This window comes from Mollisia scopiformis (genome assembly GCF_001500285.1).
Source record: "Mollisia scopiformis unplaced genomic scaffold LY89scaffold_10, whole genome shotgun sequence".
Taxonomy (NCBI): Eukaryota; Fungi; Ascomycota; class Leotiomycetes; order Helotiales; family Mollisiaceae; genus Mollisia; species Mollisia scopiformis.
Genome location: NW_017263590.1, coordinates 710,993 through 727,206, shown reverse-complemented (window position 1 = coordinate 727,206; position 16,214 = coordinate 710,993). Strand labels below are relative to the sequence as shown.

The 16,214-nt window shown below is 46.8% G+C and overlaps 4 protein-coding genes across 4 annotated transcripts; 1 reads left to right on the top strand and 3 right to left on the bottom strand.

Moving 5' to 3' along the window:
* Nucleotides 1–54: 54 nt before the first annotated feature.
* On the top strand, nt 55–2,426 carry LY89DRAFT_614661 (adenosine deaminase family protein-like protein). The gene is made up of 4 exons (XM_018210697.1): nt 55–413; nt 466–852; nt 909–1,856; nt 1,945–2,426. Exons 1-4 carry the CDS (start codon nt 257–259, stop codon nt 2,238–2,240), a joined length of 1,788 nt encoding a protein of 595 aa, XP_018072485.1. The 5' UTR covers nt 55–256; the 3' UTR covers nt 2,241–2,426.
* Nucleotides 2,427–9,275: 6,849 nt separating this feature from the next.
* On the bottom strand, nt 9,276–11,523 carry LY89DRAFT_614656 (acyl-CoA dehydrogenase-like protein). The gene is made up of 7 exons (XM_018210696.1): nt 11,286–11,523; nt 10,724–11,208; nt 10,324–10,598; nt 9,946–10,258; nt 9,663–9,899; nt 9,537–9,574; nt 9,276–9,483 (listed from the first exon to the last, which is right to left on the bottom strand). Exons 1-7 carry the CDS (start codon nt 11,412–11,414, stop codon nt 9,422–9,424), a joined length of 1,539 nt encoding a protein of 512 aa, XP_018072484.1. The 5' UTR covers nt 11,415–11,523; the 3' UTR covers nt 9,276–9,421.
* Nucleotides 11,524–12,107: 584 nt separating this feature from the next.
* LY89DRAFT_717732 (uncharacterized protein) lies at nt 12,108–13,537 on the bottom strand. Its single transcript, XM_018218366.1, has 2 exons — nt 12,818–13,537; nt 12,108–12,696 (listed from the first exon to the last, which is right to left on the bottom strand). The coding sequence occupies exons 1-2, from the start codon at nt 13,082–13,084 to the stop codon at nt 12,490–12,492; spliced, it is 474 nt and encodes a 157-aa protein (XP_018072483.1). The 5' UTR covers nt 13,085–13,537; the 3' UTR covers nt 12,108–12,489.
* Nucleotides 13,538–13,610: 73 nt separating this feature from the next.
* On the bottom strand, nt 13,611–15,589 carry LY89DRAFT_781218 (anthranilate synthase component; the record flags this gene model as incomplete). Its single annotated transcript, XM_018222462.1, has 3 exons — nt 13,611–14,056; nt 14,123–15,530; nt 15,578–15,589. 3 exons carry the CDS (start codon nt 15,587–15,589, stop codon nt 13,884–13,886), a joined length of 1,593 nt encoding a protein of 530 aa, XP_018072482.1. The 3' UTR covers nt 13,611–13,883.
* Nucleotides 15,590–16,214: the final 625 nt, after the last annotated feature.

Genomic DNA, 16,214 nt, shown 5'->3' with positions numbered 1-16,214 from the left:
TATCGCCTTCCCACTTTGTCGTTATCGGCAAGCCCCGCCAGGAACCTGCGAGCAACTGCTTCTTACACTTTGTACCTTAGGTAGCTTGAGTCGGCCGAAAATGGGGTAAGCAGTCTTGATGCACAAGACGTACTTTCCTTCCTAAAAGATTAAGCATTTCTATTGTTCTTTGGGAATCCAACAGCGACATCATACCCATTGTGTTCCTCCTGAGCTCTGGCTTCTTAAATCTTTTTTCCTCGTTCACATCACAAGTATGTCGAGGGTACGTGATATGGTATGGCCCTCACGGATGGCAGAAGAAGAGTGGGCGGAGGTATCACAAGATATTCCTGCCAAGGACGAACCGTTCATTAACAAGTTCTTGTCCGGGCGTGAGGCTCTGATTGCTCAAGAAAAGCAGCAACGAAGTGGTATATTACCCAATTCAATTCCACACTTTACTTTTTGTCTAACAAGCTTCAGATCATGCATTTCGTCAATCACTCTCGCCGCTGGCTAAAGAAGCCTGTTCGATCGTCGACCGCATCCGACAAGAAGAACAGCGAACGATATGGACTTCAGAATTCGAGGATATACTAGCACAGAAAGCTGGAGCAAATGTATACCCAGGCATGATGTTCAGCTTCGCAAAGGAAAGAATGGAGAAGACCAAATTATGGCAGATCATCAGGAAGATGCCAAAGGGAGCTCTGTTGCATGCACATATGGATGCCATGGTGGATTTCGACTACCTGTTCGAAGTCTTGTTGTCGGAGCCTGGCATGCACATACATTGCATGACCTCATTGTCGACGCCAGCTGCGAGAGAGGGAGCTCCAATCAAATTCAGGTACTGCAAATCTGAGCAAGGTATATCTCATTCTCAAGATATTCTTGGGTTAGTGATTGACTGACCTCTAATCTAGGCAGCGGAGGCTCAATATGGAGCTCAGACTACAAGCCTGATACTCCTATTCTTCTGAGTAAAGCTGTCGAATCATTTCCCGATGGTGGAAAGGCTGGTTTTCTATCATGGCTGAAAGATCGCTGTACTATAACCAACATCGAATCCATTGAGCACCACCATGGTGTCGACGCGGTATGGAGAAAGTTTAGCTCAGTTTTCACCATTCTCAACACAATCATCTTCTACGAACCGATCTTCAGGAAGTTTATGAGGCGGATGATGCAACAGCTTCTTGCTGATGGAGTCAAATGGGTTGATTTAAGACTGGCATTTACGTTCTTCTACTATGCTGAAGGCCAAGATACTCCAGAACCATCTTATGAGCGCATGTTCAAGGTCTTTGGAGAAGAGATTGAAAAGTTCAAGGCTTCTGAAGAGGGAAAGGAGTTCTGGGGTTGCCGTATGATCTGGACGGGTATTCGTGTCCTTGATACGAGAAAGATCGTGGAGGATATGGATCAATGTATTTTCATCAAGCAGCTCTACCCAGAGCTGGTCTCTGGATACGATCTCGTTGGACAAGAAGATGCCGGTCGACCACTTAAAGATCTCTTACCAGAGCTCTTCTGGTTCAAGAAGCAATGTGCTCAGGAAGGTATCGACATTCCATTCTTCTTCCACGCCGGAGAGTGTCTGGGAGATGGTTCAGACACGGACCAGAACCTCTTCGATGCTGTCCTACTCGGGACACGAAGAATTGGCCACGGTTTCTCGTTATATAAACACCCACTCCTTATCGATATGGTAAAGGAGAAGAGAATCCTCGTTGAGAGTTGCCCAATCTCAAACGAAGTCCTTCGTCTTTGTGCTTCTGTTATGTCACATCCTCTGCCAGCACTTCTGGCTCGTGGCGTCTCTTGCTCGCTTTGCAACGATGACCCAGCCATTTTAGGTCAAGATACAGCTGGTAAGTTCGTTCCTTGCTACCTAAGACTCGCTTGTTATTAGTAGTAATCGAAATTTTGAATATCCATACGAATACTCACAATCTCTAGGAATGACCCACGACTTCTGGCAAGCGCTCCAAGGCTGGGACAATCTCGGCCTCGCAGGTCTCGCTTCTCTAGCAGAGAACAGTGTTCGCTGGGCAGCATTCGAGGATCAAAACGCCGCAGAGTGGCTCGAAGGCGTCAAGCAAGCGACCTTGGGAAATGGGGTTCGAGCTGAGAGGATGAAGCAATGGTCTGTCGAATGGGAGCAGTTCTGTCTTTGGATTGTGACTGAACATGGCGATGATGCTGATAGCTTGAAGAAGTTGATGGCGGAGACGAGTATGGATATTCAGGACTAGAGTCTCAAGAGGAGACTGCAGCATACCGGCGTTGTCTGAAGGGTGGCATTACTTCTTCGAGTGACCTCAACGGTCATGGCGTTACTGGATGGTGGGGTTGCATCACTACAGCGGGGAAAACGTGAAGCATAGATCTCAACATCAGCAGTATCATTTATAAGGAATTGATCAACAAGCATTACACACTCCTAACAACGTCTTCCCAACTTATCAGTCTCTTACTAAAAACTTTGGTTGTGTTTGGCTCACGGATGTGGGTGGGAATGGAGAAGGCTGTACCACCAAAATTCTAAGCCGAGTGTGAATAGAGGGTTGAATAGAGAGAACTGTTTGGCTCACTAGGGAAATGACTCCATTCGCGAATAGGCCTAACAAAAAATGAATATGCAAAAAAGCCCTATTGCATTCGAATAGAATGGATTCAACCACAATTCTACTCCTCAGCCTTGCCGATTATTCTACCACCTCCCCAGCCAAACAACCCACACATTCACATTTACATTCAATCTATGAATAGAACAAAATTTGATTTCCTCCCATTCGCGCTAAAAATAAAAACTCAATTTCGCCAGCCAAACACACCCTTAGTCATAACACTTGCTCATTCGTCAGTGCTACACTTAGTTTCTCTAATCTGGTAGACGGTTCATATAATGTGATAGCTCAACCAGTTCACACGTCAAATGTCACAAAGCACAAGGAATTTATTTTATGTCTTTGTATTGTACTATGTACTGCTGCGAAGTGTCTTCCAATATCTGAAGAATCCTCACAAAATGCTGGCTCAAGTCACCTCTGACGAAGTGAGGAACCCGCGCGCATACTGTCTGTCTGTCTGTATTACATCTAAAATGAATAAAAAGCAGCGCTATGCAGCAAACGAAACGCCACCATGCCATGCCATGCAGTCCACCATTTTTGTGCAATCAAAAAGACAAGCAACAGGAGAATAGAAAGATGAGAAAAAAGGGTTCCACATAATAACAAACAGTCTCATGACATCCCAGATCCGTAGAAAAGAGACTATGCTCATGAAAATCCAACACTCCCGCTGTCTACCACAATCATCTCTGCTCACTTCGCCTTGTTCTCATTAAGGACCTCTGCCAACTTCTGCGCAAATTCAGGAGTCTTGACTTGCAAGAGGAATGTCTCCAGCCCAGCTCCATCAGCTGCCAAGAATTTGACAGTCTTGCCCTCCGCCGAATATGTAAGATTGCCAAGGATACCCTTGTTCAAGACAATCTTTCCGCTCGGGTCTCCACGAAGGAGAACGCGAGAAACACTAGTTTCCTTGTGCTTGAGCACTCTCAATGGGCCAAGACCGGCTGTAATCCACTTGTTACTACCCCCCTCTGTTGCGAACTGAAGAGCCTTGGCACGAACTTCGTGGACAACTTCTTCATCTTCCTCACCTGGGCCACCAGCTGTAAGGTTGATCTGTTCGTGACGTTCCGCATCTGGATCAGCATCTGCATCGCTTGCACTGTCTGTTGTAGCTCCTGGAGATGTGCCACGAGAAGTAGCAGCAGATCCGGCAGCCGAAGGGAATAGCGAAGAGGAATTGCTCTGTCCAGCGCCGAAGGCAAACCCGACGCTCGATGAAGATGCGCCCTTGTTATTGATGCCATTATTACTGAGTAGACCGGAGAAAGGCGAAGCCTTGTTGCCAAAAGCAGTAGAGGAAGCTTCAGTAGGGGTACCGAATAGATTTCTAGGGGCTTTGGTTGGAGTAGCAGCTGTGAAGCTTAGAGTTGGTGTCGGCTCTTGATCTTCAGTGTTTGCCGATTTGCCAAACTTGATTGGGCTGTCTTGCTTCCACGTCTGATCAGCAGGAGTCGCAGAAGATCTTGAGAATGAGCTGCTCCCGCCGCCGAGCGGAGACTGAAAGACGTTGGTAGAACTTGGCTGCGTATTCTCCTTCTCTTCGGACGAGATGTGGCGGAGGGGGTTGCCGTTACTATCTTTGCTAATGCGATCGAACAAGCCTCCCGTCAAGGAAGGAGCAGCTGCCTTCTCCTCTCCGTGGGGTTCAGCGACCGGCTTAGCGCCAACGCGGTCAAATAGACTGCGACCAGGCGTGCTGCTTCCTGAATTAGAAGGGGTGCCGAATGTAGCGCCATTACTGAGTCCGAACAGGTTTGACTTCTTTGCCGAGGCAATTCCGGCGCCTGTCTCTTCTGCAGGTGTGCCAGGACCACTACCATTTTCAGCGCTAGGGTAATAGTTAGGATCCTTATTCTCGGAATCTTCTTCGTCATCAGCGTCGCTCTCGTCGTCTTGGTCATCTTTTCCACTACCAGTGTCAGAGAGATGTCCGAAGATGTTCTTAACAGGCTGGCCTGGGAGACTTCCACCAAGAACAGAGCCAGTAGAGCTTCCGATTGGACCAGGGGTAGAGGTTCGAGAGCCGTTCATTGAGTTCGCCGCACTATTTCCCGAAGTGTACTGCGCGAATAGCGAGGTGCTGGCAGAGTTTGTGGTCTCATCACGGTCTTTCTTTGCAGACTTTGATGAGATCTGCCCCTTGCTTGCAGAACCAGAAGCACTCCGACTAGGATCGAACATGAATTTGGGAGCAGCATTTTTGAGGTTGTCTTGCTGTTCTTGCTTCTCCGTCTTGTCATTTGCTCGCCTTTCGTACCATTTTCGTTCGTAGTCGGATTCGGTTTCTTCTTCAGACTCCCATTCGTTGTTCTTGTCTTCTTCCATCTTCTTTCTCTCTTTAACTTCTTCATCTTGCTTAGCCTTCTGGCGGAACTGTTCCACGGCACTCGATCCAGATAGATTACCGAATTTTGGGACAGCGCCTTTGAGGTTGTCTTTCTGTTCTTGCTTCTCCTGCTTATCCTTTGCTCGCTTTGCATACCACTTTCTTTCGTATTCGGATTCAGCTTCTTCGTCAGACTCCCATTCCTTGTTCTTGTCTTCCTCCATCATCTTCTTCTCTTCAGCTGCTGCATCTTGCTTAGCCTTCTTACGAAACTGCTCCACGGCACTCATCCCAGACAGGCTGCCGAAGGTTGGAGGCTTAATGGTCTGAATGCTTTCTCTATTGCCATTGACAGTGGCGGCTGTAGGCTTGAATTGGAAGGGGTTGGTTGGTGCAGTGGTGGATCCAGTCGAGGGTGAGAATGAATTTGTCGATCCAAGTGCAGATGAGCCCTTATTGGCAAACAATATCGTTTGACCTTTTTGAGCGAGCAAGTCCGACTGAAGTTGGAATGGCGCATCTGACTTGAACAGATTTGGTGAAGTAGTGGTCGGGGATTCTGCCATCGATGGAGACTTGGGAAATGAAAGGTTACCAAATGGATTGGCACGAGTGCTTTTAGCCTCAGCAGCTGCAGCATCTTCGGCAATCTTTTCTGGACTGTTTTTCAATTTTGATGGACTGTTCAGAATGCCTTTGAAGATGGCCGATGTACTTGAACCTTCGTCGGAAGCCGAAAAAGAACCATTCAATTTTGGAGTTTTGATAGCACGAAGAGGGTTGACTTGTTCAGTGTCCTGAGTGAGTTCGTCTACAGCCTTTCTCTTGCCCTTGGATGATGAAGGCAAAGGGAATGGTGATGGTGCTCCTGGGTTCGTGAAAGAATTGATGATGTTCTTTGGGGGCCCGGTAGTGAATGGGTTCTTGGCAGGGCTATTGTTTGTGAAAGGGTTGAATTTGCTCGTGACGGAACCGTTGGCGGTTGGGATGGGATTCAATGGATTCTTAGAAGGGCTAATGGTCTTAGACGCGTCGTTTTTGACAGGGCTTGCGCTTCCCGGACCGAAGGCTTGGGAGGACGTAGCTTGAGAGGAGCCATTCGTGTAAGGTGCACCGTTCGAAGCAGATGAACTTGAACTGGTTGCACCGAAAGGGCCAACGCGTTTGCTGGACTCTGCATTGCTGTCGGTCTCAGTTTCTGAATTGGGGTTTGCTGCCGGTGATTGGGTCGATCTTGCTTGTGCAATGGACTTCAGAAGCGCATTTGAACGCTTCTGAGGTCTGGCGGTTGCCTCGGAGTCTTCTTCCCGTTCCTTGCGTTTCCCAGTACCTGCGTACATGCCAGCAGCCTTGGCAATCTCTACTCGTTGCTCCCTGTAGTGCCTCAAATAATCGGAAGGATCTACGGACCAAGATATCTTTTCAAACATCTTGGCCATTGCCTTGTTGAGCTCCTTCAAACGACACAGAGCAAAATATTGCTTCTCCATTTCAGGATTTTTCATGAGTTCACGCAGCTCGGGGTTGTTTGCATAGTCTTTTCGTAATTCGCTGTCAGGCATTTGTCCAATGGCTGAAAATTCTTTCATAGCTGCCTCCCCGGCCAGCGGATCTAGGTCGTGAATCGGCATGTTGGCGTCGTTGCTGCGCGACAGAGGATTTTTTCCTGAGGTTTGTTGTGTAGCTGATTGTGTAAGGGTCGGGAACATACCACTCGGGGGTGGTTGATTTGCAGAAGATGGGAGATCAAGAGAGCTCGAAGCAGAGAAGATATTTCTCGAGTTCGAAGAATCTTTTGTGGGAGAAGAGCTTGTGCCGAACGAGAAAACTGAGGGCTTGCCATTGTCTTTGTTGGTCGCCTCGCTTAAAGAATTTTTACTATTGTCTCCAGCCTCACCTGATTCACTCAATTTCAGCGAAGGTGAAGAGGTGGAAAACTTTGAAAGACATGTTAGCACAATGCTATCAAGTTTGAAACAAGAATGATAAAAGCTGAAGACACGTAAAGTATCCTTGGAAATGATTGAGATTTTTTTCGGACACGGGTAGGAACTTACTAAGGGTTGCGATGGGCCAAACAATTTGGAAGAACTTGGCAAATTAGTCGGAGCGAATCCATTAACGTTAGAGTCGGTTACGGAGGCATCAACAGGTTTGTTAAGATTTCCGAACAAGTCATTGGTGGACTTGGAGTTGTTATCATTACCAACAATACCACCTTGCGAAATCTCTTGTGCTGGAGCACCGAAGAAATTATTTCTTGCTTCCGGCTTGTTTGGACTGTTGAAGAGACTGTTTGAAGGTGCTATAGCTGATACGGACTGACTAGATATGCCTGCCTGAGAAGATGCTGGGTTCAAGTTACCAAACAGGTTATTGGTCTGTGGTGCTTGAGATGTTTGAGCACTGAAGAAGTTATTTGTGGGAGGAGCTTGTTGCTGATTCCCATAGAGGAGAGTGGGTAGAGGAGACGAGGAACTGTTGAAGCCTGCAAATAGACCAGGTGAGGATGCTGGAGGCTGGCTTGTTGCCTCGAACAGTGAAGATGTCGTAGGTGGTTGGCTTATCGATCCAAATAGCGTCGATGTTGCAGTCGATGTTACAGGAGCTTGGCTTGACAATCCAAATAGTCCTGATGTTGTAGGAGGTTGCGATGCCTGTGGAGTACCGAACAGATTTGGAAATGCACTTGATGTTGGTGTAGGCCCAAAATTCATTGTTGGATTTGGATTCGCAGGAGGGGTAGACGTTCCAAAGAGATTACCCATGGGCATTGCTGCAGACGAATGGCTACCAAAATCCATGCCTGAGCTAGCCGGGGCAGAAGTCTGTATATTGCCAAATAGACTATTTGTAGGGGCCGATGTCGAGAGAGGATTGCTAAAGTTTATACCAATGTTTGCAGGCGGAGCCGGATTCGAGTTGAACTGGAAAGGTGTATTCTGTTGTGGTTGAACATTATTCGACCCGAGATTGAAGATTGACCCTTGTGGTTGAGGATTGGCGTTGAATGACGTGTTCCCAGCTTGATCGCCATTCGTATTGGAGCCAAAACTGTTGCCCGGACTAGCTGGCGTGGGTTGTGAGGTTCCTCCAAACACGAATGTAGACTTTGCGGGCGAAGGTTGTGGGCTATTGAAATTAATCTCAGGCGTAGCCGGAGAAGCTGCCGTAGGGCCATTAAAGGAGAACGGATTATTGGCAGCGGATTCCAACGTCTTTGATCCTCCAAAAGCATTACCGTTCGGGTTCGAGCCGAAGACCTTGAAGGTTGGTACACTATTTTGTGACGATGAAGTAGTAGAGCCTCCAAATACTCTCTTTCCCCCTCTATTATCTCCCGCAAAACGGCCTATACCGTCATTGATGTCTGATATATTATCCGCGCTGTTGTTGAGACCCAGCTTCTCCTTCTCTTTGGCAAAGTTCAAGGTATCTCCTGGTGCCGTAAAGACGAACGAACTAGAAGCCTGTAGACCTCCTCCGAAAAGACCTGGTGTCTGCGAGGGTATGTTTATAGGCGCATCTGCGGAAGGCATGGGCGCCCACTGAGCCTCCTGATTTCCTGTATCTTGCAGACTCGCCCTTGCAGGAGTTCCTGGTCTCTTTGACGACGGATGCCGACCTCCCCTCGCAGCTTTGATATTTCTTGCCGCCATCTGAGCAGCATTAGCGCGGTGTGGTGTGTCCATGGCGAAAACGCTGAATGCGACGCGCCACGTCTACTACAAGAAATCGATGTAGTTCTCGAGGATTTGTGATTGTCTCGAATATCGATGGGTCGCGACAGGTGGTGTAAATGAAGAGTAGTCGAGTCGAGCGAGGACCAAGGAAAGATGACAGAGATTTTGCGTCAGGTCGCCCCCTTATCGCGAAGGAACGAACAACCTAGACCAGGCTCGATTCTTTAAAGCGCATCTCAGGGTGAAGAGGTCGGTGTTTGGGTCGAACATTCAGGACGCGCTGTGAGGACACAAGAAAATGCCTTTTGACCCTGGTCGTCTCGAGAATGAATGGGCCTGCTTCCTTGCTTAGTATACAATAGCAGTCACGTGTGGTCGGGTATCGGCGCTAAGCCTCCTTCAACCCGCCACAAGTACTTCGTATCAAGAAATAAAGGGGGAGGTTCGACAACAGCAAATGCTTCATCATTTACACTTTCGTGTCCCTTATCTTGGGCTCACAGCATTAAGACTCTACAAAAAATCCAGGCTCCATACAAACTCAGGTTTGTCGCCTGTCTATGCGCCTCTAAGCAAACAAAGTCAATTTTGAACACATTGCACGATGTTCCCATGCAAGCAATAGAATCCAGGACATTTGCTTTGATCATGAGTCGATTGGCTTCATTCTCATATATGATAAAGTATCTATCCTAAAGTAAAAGTCTCTGTTGATCACTGGTACATAAGATGGATACTTGGGAAGAAAATGGTCCCGCGTTTATTTTTACACCTCGCCCGTACATTCACAGCATACTCCGTGGCATATTTCGGATGGCTTGTCTGACTCCCAAATCGCCTAATATTTCTACAAGTATTAATATTAGCTTCATACAATATTCTTAGGTTACGCAAACTCACCTTCAGCACCTCCGAGTATAGCATCGAATTTGTAAGTCCTGGACCCATGTTAGTTATCATTTCTAGGCACTTGTTTCGAGCCTAGCAAACCACTTTTCCACGCAAGAAGAAAGAACAACTACGTACCTGTGGAACATTTCTATTGTCTTGCCCATTCCGGTCTGGGTTAGTGCTCTGCCACCAAAAATTTGAACTGCTTCGTCGGCAATTTCGTGGGCGGACCTGGTTGCAAACATTTTGAGTAACCCTATCGGTCCAGCAAGGTGGGTTGATTGTTGTTTATAGGGCATAAGAGTCATCTGGTAAGTGGTATTTTCTAGCCATGCTTGATTTGCTTCGCAATGTGCAATCATCTTTGCAAGCCTGCAACTGATTAGCTTTGGATCGACATCACTTGCGGAGAATATACTTTTGGCGAATGACAGGCTGGTCAACGAGCTTTTTGCCAAATACCAGTCTCTGATTACTCCACTTCATGCATTCTTCCGTTACGAGTCGACTCATTCGAATGACTGCACAAGCCATCATCCATCGTTCGTGGTTGAAATTCGAGAGAATGACGTGGATGCCTTTGTTCTCGACGCCGAGAAGATTTTCGACAGGGACCTTGACGTTGTCGAAAGTGATATAGGTAGTTCCAGCAGCGGCTGAATATGAAGTTTTGATAGCAGAAGTCTCGACTCCCTCTCCTCGTTCAATGAGAATGACTGAAAGTCCTTTATCTATGATGATCGATGTCAGATCAACTGAGGTTCTATGCACCACGAAGCTTCCATGAACGACTCACCTGTCTTAACACCTGTCACAAAGTAATCTGAGAATACTCCATTGGTAATCCACTTCTTCGTGCCATTCACAATGTAATGCTTCCCATCTTTCGTCTTTTCTGCGGTAGTTCTTATGCCAGCAACATCTGAACCTGCAAATGCCTCGGTGATAGCGAGGCAGATCTTCTTCTTGCCTGAGAAAACTTCTTGAGCAATTTTGTTCTTCCATTTCTCATCGTTGGCGAATTGGAGGACTGCTGTGAGCGAGATTGTCATCCCAGCCATATTACCGTCTCTATTGACAAAATTAGTAAGTTTTTTTTACAAGAACATCAAGGGATCGAGATAGCACTCCCGAAACGGAGTCCCGAGAACTCGACTCCCAAATTGTTCGGAAAGGCAAAGGTAATTTTGACGTACTGGAAACCTCGAGCGTTTGCTCGGACCATCTCTTGCGTAACGATCATATCGTGGAAGTAATCGAACTCCTCTCCCTTGACAGCTCCACCCATCAACTCAACGCCATGCAGATGCTTTCCTGGTCCAAGTCTCATATGCAAGATTCCATTCTTGGACATCTTGTCAATGAGTTCTTGGGGAATATGTTTTCCAGTCTTCTCGCATTCCTGTGCTACAGGGTAAAGCTCGGTGTCGGTCCAGACTCTCATCGCCTTTTGTAACCTTCGGTGACTCTCCTTGAAATATGTACTTTTGAATTGAGGGGTAAGCCATGTTGGCTCTCCATACGGGACTACACTTAAATCTCCTGGCTTTTGCTCAATAACCTGGGACTTCTCGCCGTCAATGGTGCCTATGTATAAGTTCGAATACTTCTGCAAGACTTCCTGACGATGCAAGTTGTAGAAAGCTTCTGTTGCATCGGTACCAGCTACTTGTTTCAGGACCTTCCAGTCGTCAGCTCAGACTCGGATGATATAAGGCAGATCTCATGGCGTATTGCAATAATGGAATGGGTGCTCACAGCTTCTCCACCGGGATGAGCGTCAACAAAATCGGTGACATCGTAAACCTTGCTGTCAATCACAAACCATAAGGAATCTTCGGTATTATTTTTGGCTACTTCGGCACGAGTAATTGTTTTATGTGGCATGGTGAAGTGTAATTACTGGTTGAAGCGTTTCTAGGAAGATGATCTTTAGGAGAAAGAGGGAATGGACACTTTCCAACCCTCGAACGTACGATCTAAAGAAGTGAGCTTGCGTCCGGGGTAACATGAGAATGCCGAGGTTGTTTAGATTGACCAATCGCTGCTTTGATATTAGAACGGTCCAGACCCACTATTATTCTGGGGGAGAGTAATCACTCCGACAACATGAAAATAGAGCATGGTGACTTATTTGAAGTACTTTATGAAGCTGGGGTTTATTATAGCACCAAATTTTCCACAGGATATAGTGCAAGTTGTCAACTATAACACCGTCACAATGGCTCAATCTGGGCCCTTTCCAAGGATGCTTTTCGAAGAACTTTTCAAAGATTCAATATACTGAGCTTAGACATTGCTCAAGCACTTACTAGGTTACCTAGCATGTTGCAAGGATATATGGAGACTTTCCTCTTTCGACCTTAAGTGATGAGATTATTCATCTGGAAATCAATAGCGAAAATCACCGAGTTGGATCTTTCGCCGTGTAGGAGAGCGAGCAGGTTGGAGTGGTATTTATACTTGTCCACCGGTTTTTCTTTGTGGGGTTGGGGATCATTCACTAAATAAACGGAATAGGGCGGAGCTTCGCGGAGGGACAAGGCTGTCTGTACACGGTAGGCTGTGTGTGACTCTGCAATGTCCAAATTTGCAAACCGTCATTCACTCACCACTTGCAAATGACAATTTGAGTAATGTTCCAACATCCTTAAACGCAGAGTGAAGATTGACATGACCGACTTTGACAAAGGGAAGAAAGCAGGGGTATATTAGGCCAACAAACAAATGAAAGTTCCCCCAAATGCTCCTACTTCTGATCCCAGCAAGTCCAGCCATTAAATAAAATATCATCGTCCCCAGTAAGCCACCGACTCCACACTAATCGAATGTCCAATACATCAGACAAAGACCTCAAGCATCCCTATTATCCCTTTGAGATCTAACATCTCCAAGTCACACAAACAAGACTATACCCATGACCGTCATTCACTCCCTCATCCTCGATTGAGACCGCGAGCGCCTATACATCGGCAGAGACAGGCTGTACCGTAGGAATAGCCTCTTCACCATCCGTCCCCTCGTCAACACTCTTCTTCTTGGCCTTCTCCTCCCACAGTCTCTTTTTCTCTTCAGCCTTCTCCCTATCCTTCTTTTCCTTCCCCTCTCTCATCTTCTCCTTCTTCTCCATCAAAATTGCCGGTCCAGCTTTGACAGCCAACCATGCACACTACCAATCATTTAGCGAGTGCATATATCAAACCATGTAAGAAGAAGCATGATCTTCCAAAAACAAAAAACAAAAACTCAGCGAAAGTAGTTTGCGAATAATTGGACGAGGTTATGCTTACCTTTGATCCCTCTTTGAAGCTCTTTCCAGCGTTCTTGAAATGCTCTTTTGCAGCTTGGTAGTCTTTCCTGGCATATGTTGCTCGTCGCTTGGCACGATAGGCGGCTTCTGCTCGCTGGGCACGCTCGTATGCAGATGATGCCTTTTCTCTATTGGCTCGAAGCCCGAGTTCTGTACCAGAAGTTCCGGGACGACCATTGTTCGAGGGCGAGAGAGGGAGGGGTTTCTTATAGCTGTTTTCAGCGACTGGAGAAGTGGGCTCGGACATCTTGAGGATAGCTGGTCTTTGTGTAGTGAAGAAATTAGAAGACGCCTTGCTAAGGCTTGCTTGTCTAGCTAGATGATGGCTGCAAGAGGGAGACCTGAGTTCGCACCGACACTTGGGGGAGAATGTAGTACATATATTTCACGAGCACAACATATCCGTGCCCAAACCCCACCAAAACATATATTCAAGTGAAATTATCATCATGCTCATTACGCACTTGTCTGTTGGCAGAGAAGGGATACCATGAAAACATTTCCTGCTGCCCAATCGCTTGTTTCGAAATTTCCTTCTTGGACATCATGCATTGATCGCTTAAGGGATGATCCTTGTGATACCTGCTGTCAAGAGCAGACTTCTCAACTCTGAGAAGTTGCGGAGGCAGGGAATAGGTTGAACAGAGTGTGGAGTGAGTCATTTGTAACGCGATGCGATCGTTCTCAGACTTCTGGAATGTTTTGATGAGCCGGGAATCGCGTGTCAGTCAAGCGCGTTGAGAAAAAGAAAAAGATGCGGTGGGGAAGTTGACGTGGATCAGGGGCTTCAATGAAATAGGCCGAATTCCTGCCGGAACCGATGCCTGGAGCTTATATACTATACAATCTAGAGAGTGACTTCTCTGTTGCACATGGAATAGAGTTCATGTTTGCATCATGATATCATTGCGACGTCGTGATTCTTCAGCATCGGTCCAAGCTTTGAAACTTAGATCTTGGATCTGCTCCATGTTGATGAGAAGTCAAACACGGCTTCGATCATACCAGTAGCTGATTTTTCTAAAGGTTTAATTTCTGCTCTCTGATCATCCAGCCAGATCGATATGGGCCTTCTTGACGGTCCTGTTTGGTGACTCCTTTGACTGTATCCTCGAGTACGCTTCCTCGGCTTTTGTCAGAGTCTTCGTGCTCGCACCAAGCTTGTTGAGAGTCTCAATGTACTCATCATAAGGATCGGAATCAAAGACGATACCACCCCCTGATCACCAGTTTTGTTAGCAAGTGAACACCAATCAATTGCGGCACAAAACAGAGACACTCTTACCAGCTTGCAAGTAGGCAATACCATCCTTAGCGACCATCGTACGCAAGGCAATGCAAGTATCCATCTCACCCTCGACTTCCTTGCCTTCGCTGTCAAGAGTACCATACCCAAAATAGCCTACAGCTCCAGCATAGACACCTCGCTTCTCCTTTTCCAATTCTGCAATGAGCTCCATCGCCTTGACTTTAGGTGCACCAGAGACCGTTCCGGCGGGGAAAATAGATCTAAATGCATCGAATCTGGTCAGACCCTGACGCAGGACTCCAGAGACTTGCGACACCAGATGTTGTACGTGACTAAACTTCTCAACCACCATTAATCGATCGACCTTGGTGGTCAATGGGTCACAAACACGGTTGATATCGTTTCTTGCAAGGTCGACAAGCATAACGTGTTCTGCTCTATCCTTGAGTGATTGCCGAAGTTCCTCAGCAAGCGCTTCATCTTCTTCAGGCGTCTCGCCTCTCTTCACCGTACCAGCAATAGGATGTGTGATGATACGTCCGTCTTCCCTTTTGACCAAAAGTTCAGGAGAGGCACCAATAATTTGGAAGTCTGCACAATTGATGTAGAACAGATAGGGAGAGGGATTGACACGGCGCAGTTGTTGATAGATATTGAAAGGATGAAGAGAGGTAGGTCGAGCAATACGTTGTGAAGGTACAGCTTGGATGATATCTCCAGCAATTATATGCTTCTTCAGATCCGTGACGTGTTTTTCGTAGCCTTCTTGTCCAATGTTTGAAGTATACTGTTGTCCTAGCTTGATGGGGGCCTGGACTGGGAGTGGAAGATCTGGAGCTTCTAAGACTCCAATAATCTCACTAATGGTGTCTCGTGCCTTTTCGTAAGCTGCTTCAAGTTTCGACAGGTCTTCTGGAATATGAACGTATGTGATGACTTTGATAGTCTCAAAGAACCCATCGAACGAGACAATGGTGTCAAAAAGCATGAACAGTGACTCGGGCACCTTCAATACGTCTTTCATAAGCCGAGCCGTCTTTGGCTCAAAGTACCGTACGCAGTCATAGCCAACGTACCCGATGGCTCCCCCAGTCAGTGGAGGAAGCTTGAGCTTTGGTACATGTGCAACCCGGTAGTTGGCGAGTTCTGCTTCCAATGCTGGTAACGGGTCGACGGATTCACCATGGCCTTCACCAGTTTTGAGGATTTTGCGAGGTCCGGCACCAACGAAGCTGTATCTTCCAACTCGTTCGGTAGCGGCACTCTCAAACAAAAATGAGAAGTTCGACTCCGAGTGAGCAGCGACCTTTAAGTACGCTTCAGATGGCTTGATAAATATCGAAGCTATCTCTGCATACACTGGGATGACATTTGGAGGATTTTCAAGAGTAGCTGCATTAACAATTATCTCTTGAATTGTTGCTAAAGAAGGCTGTAGCTGTTCCTAAAAGGTGTGAGCTACGAAAGAGTCACCGGACGAAATTACATTACCCCTTCAGCCATCTTGATGAAGATTCCTCTGGCGAGGTCAATTACTCCCAGAAGAGCCGTTCAGAACTCAAATGGATGACAGAAACAGAAGCACAAGATCTCCAGGCTCTACAACGTGTCGTCAATATGGGCTGGTTTGAGACTTTCATTGTCGATATAATTATTTTGTTATGGCCGGAACTTCTCGGCGGATGCGGCCGCCGGATCCGATAAGGGTCCCGCTTGCAGATAAATCTCTCCACTTCAACTGTTTTCATCTCATCTTTACAAGATCAGCTCACACATGCCTTGCATCCCTCCTGTGCGCCCATTCACTCGTACAAATGTACTCAACCGGCTCTCATGAGCTTCATTTGCATCGCAATAGCTAAGTGCTATTTCTTCAATCTGTAACAATGAGTCTTCATCATTTGGGTATTGCGCATTTCCATCGTCAACACAGCTCTCCAACAACCAAAATCATGCGAGAATCATCTCCAAATGAAGATCTTACCCAAGACAGCAAAGACGTGCTTATCGACCGACTCAATGATTTGATCCTGCAGCTTTCGAATACCAACTCTTTACAAGATGGAGCTGTCACAACTATACGCTCCCAGGTCGATAAGATTGAAAGGCTGATACGAAGTCAAGATGG

Coding starts and splice junctions, on each gene's coding strand:
- LY89DRAFT_614661 (XM_018210697.1), top strand. CDS start 257: ATGTCGAGGGTACGTGATATGGTATGGCCCTCACGGATGGCAGAAGAA. Junction 414..465: donor AGAAAAGCAGCAACGAAGTG/GTATATTACCCA, acceptor AACAAGCTTCAG/ATCATGCATTTCGTCAATCA. Junction 853..908: donor GTACTGCAAATCTGAGCAAG/GTATATCTCATT, acceptor CCTCTAATCTAG/GCAGCGGAGGCTCAATATGG.
- LY89DRAFT_614656 (XM_018210696.1), bottom strand. CDS start 11,414: ATGCCACATAAAACAATTACTCGTGCCGAAGTAGCCAAAAATAATACC. Junction 9,575..9,662: donor ACAATAGAAATGTTCCACAG/GTACGTAGTTGT, acceptor ACATGGGTCCAG/GACTTACAAATTCGATGCTA. Junction 9,484..9,536: donor TATACTCGGAGGTGCTGAAG/GTGAGTTTGCGT, acceptor TAATACTTGTAG/AAATATTAGGCGATTTGGGA.
- LY89DRAFT_717732 (XM_018218366.1), bottom strand. CDS start 13,084: ATGTCCGAGCCCACTTCTCCAGTCGCTGAAAACAGCTATAAGAAACCC. Junction 12,697..12,817: donor GCTTCAAAGAGGGATCAAAG/GTAAGCATAACC, acceptor AATGATTGGTAG/TGTGCATGGTTGGCTGTCAA.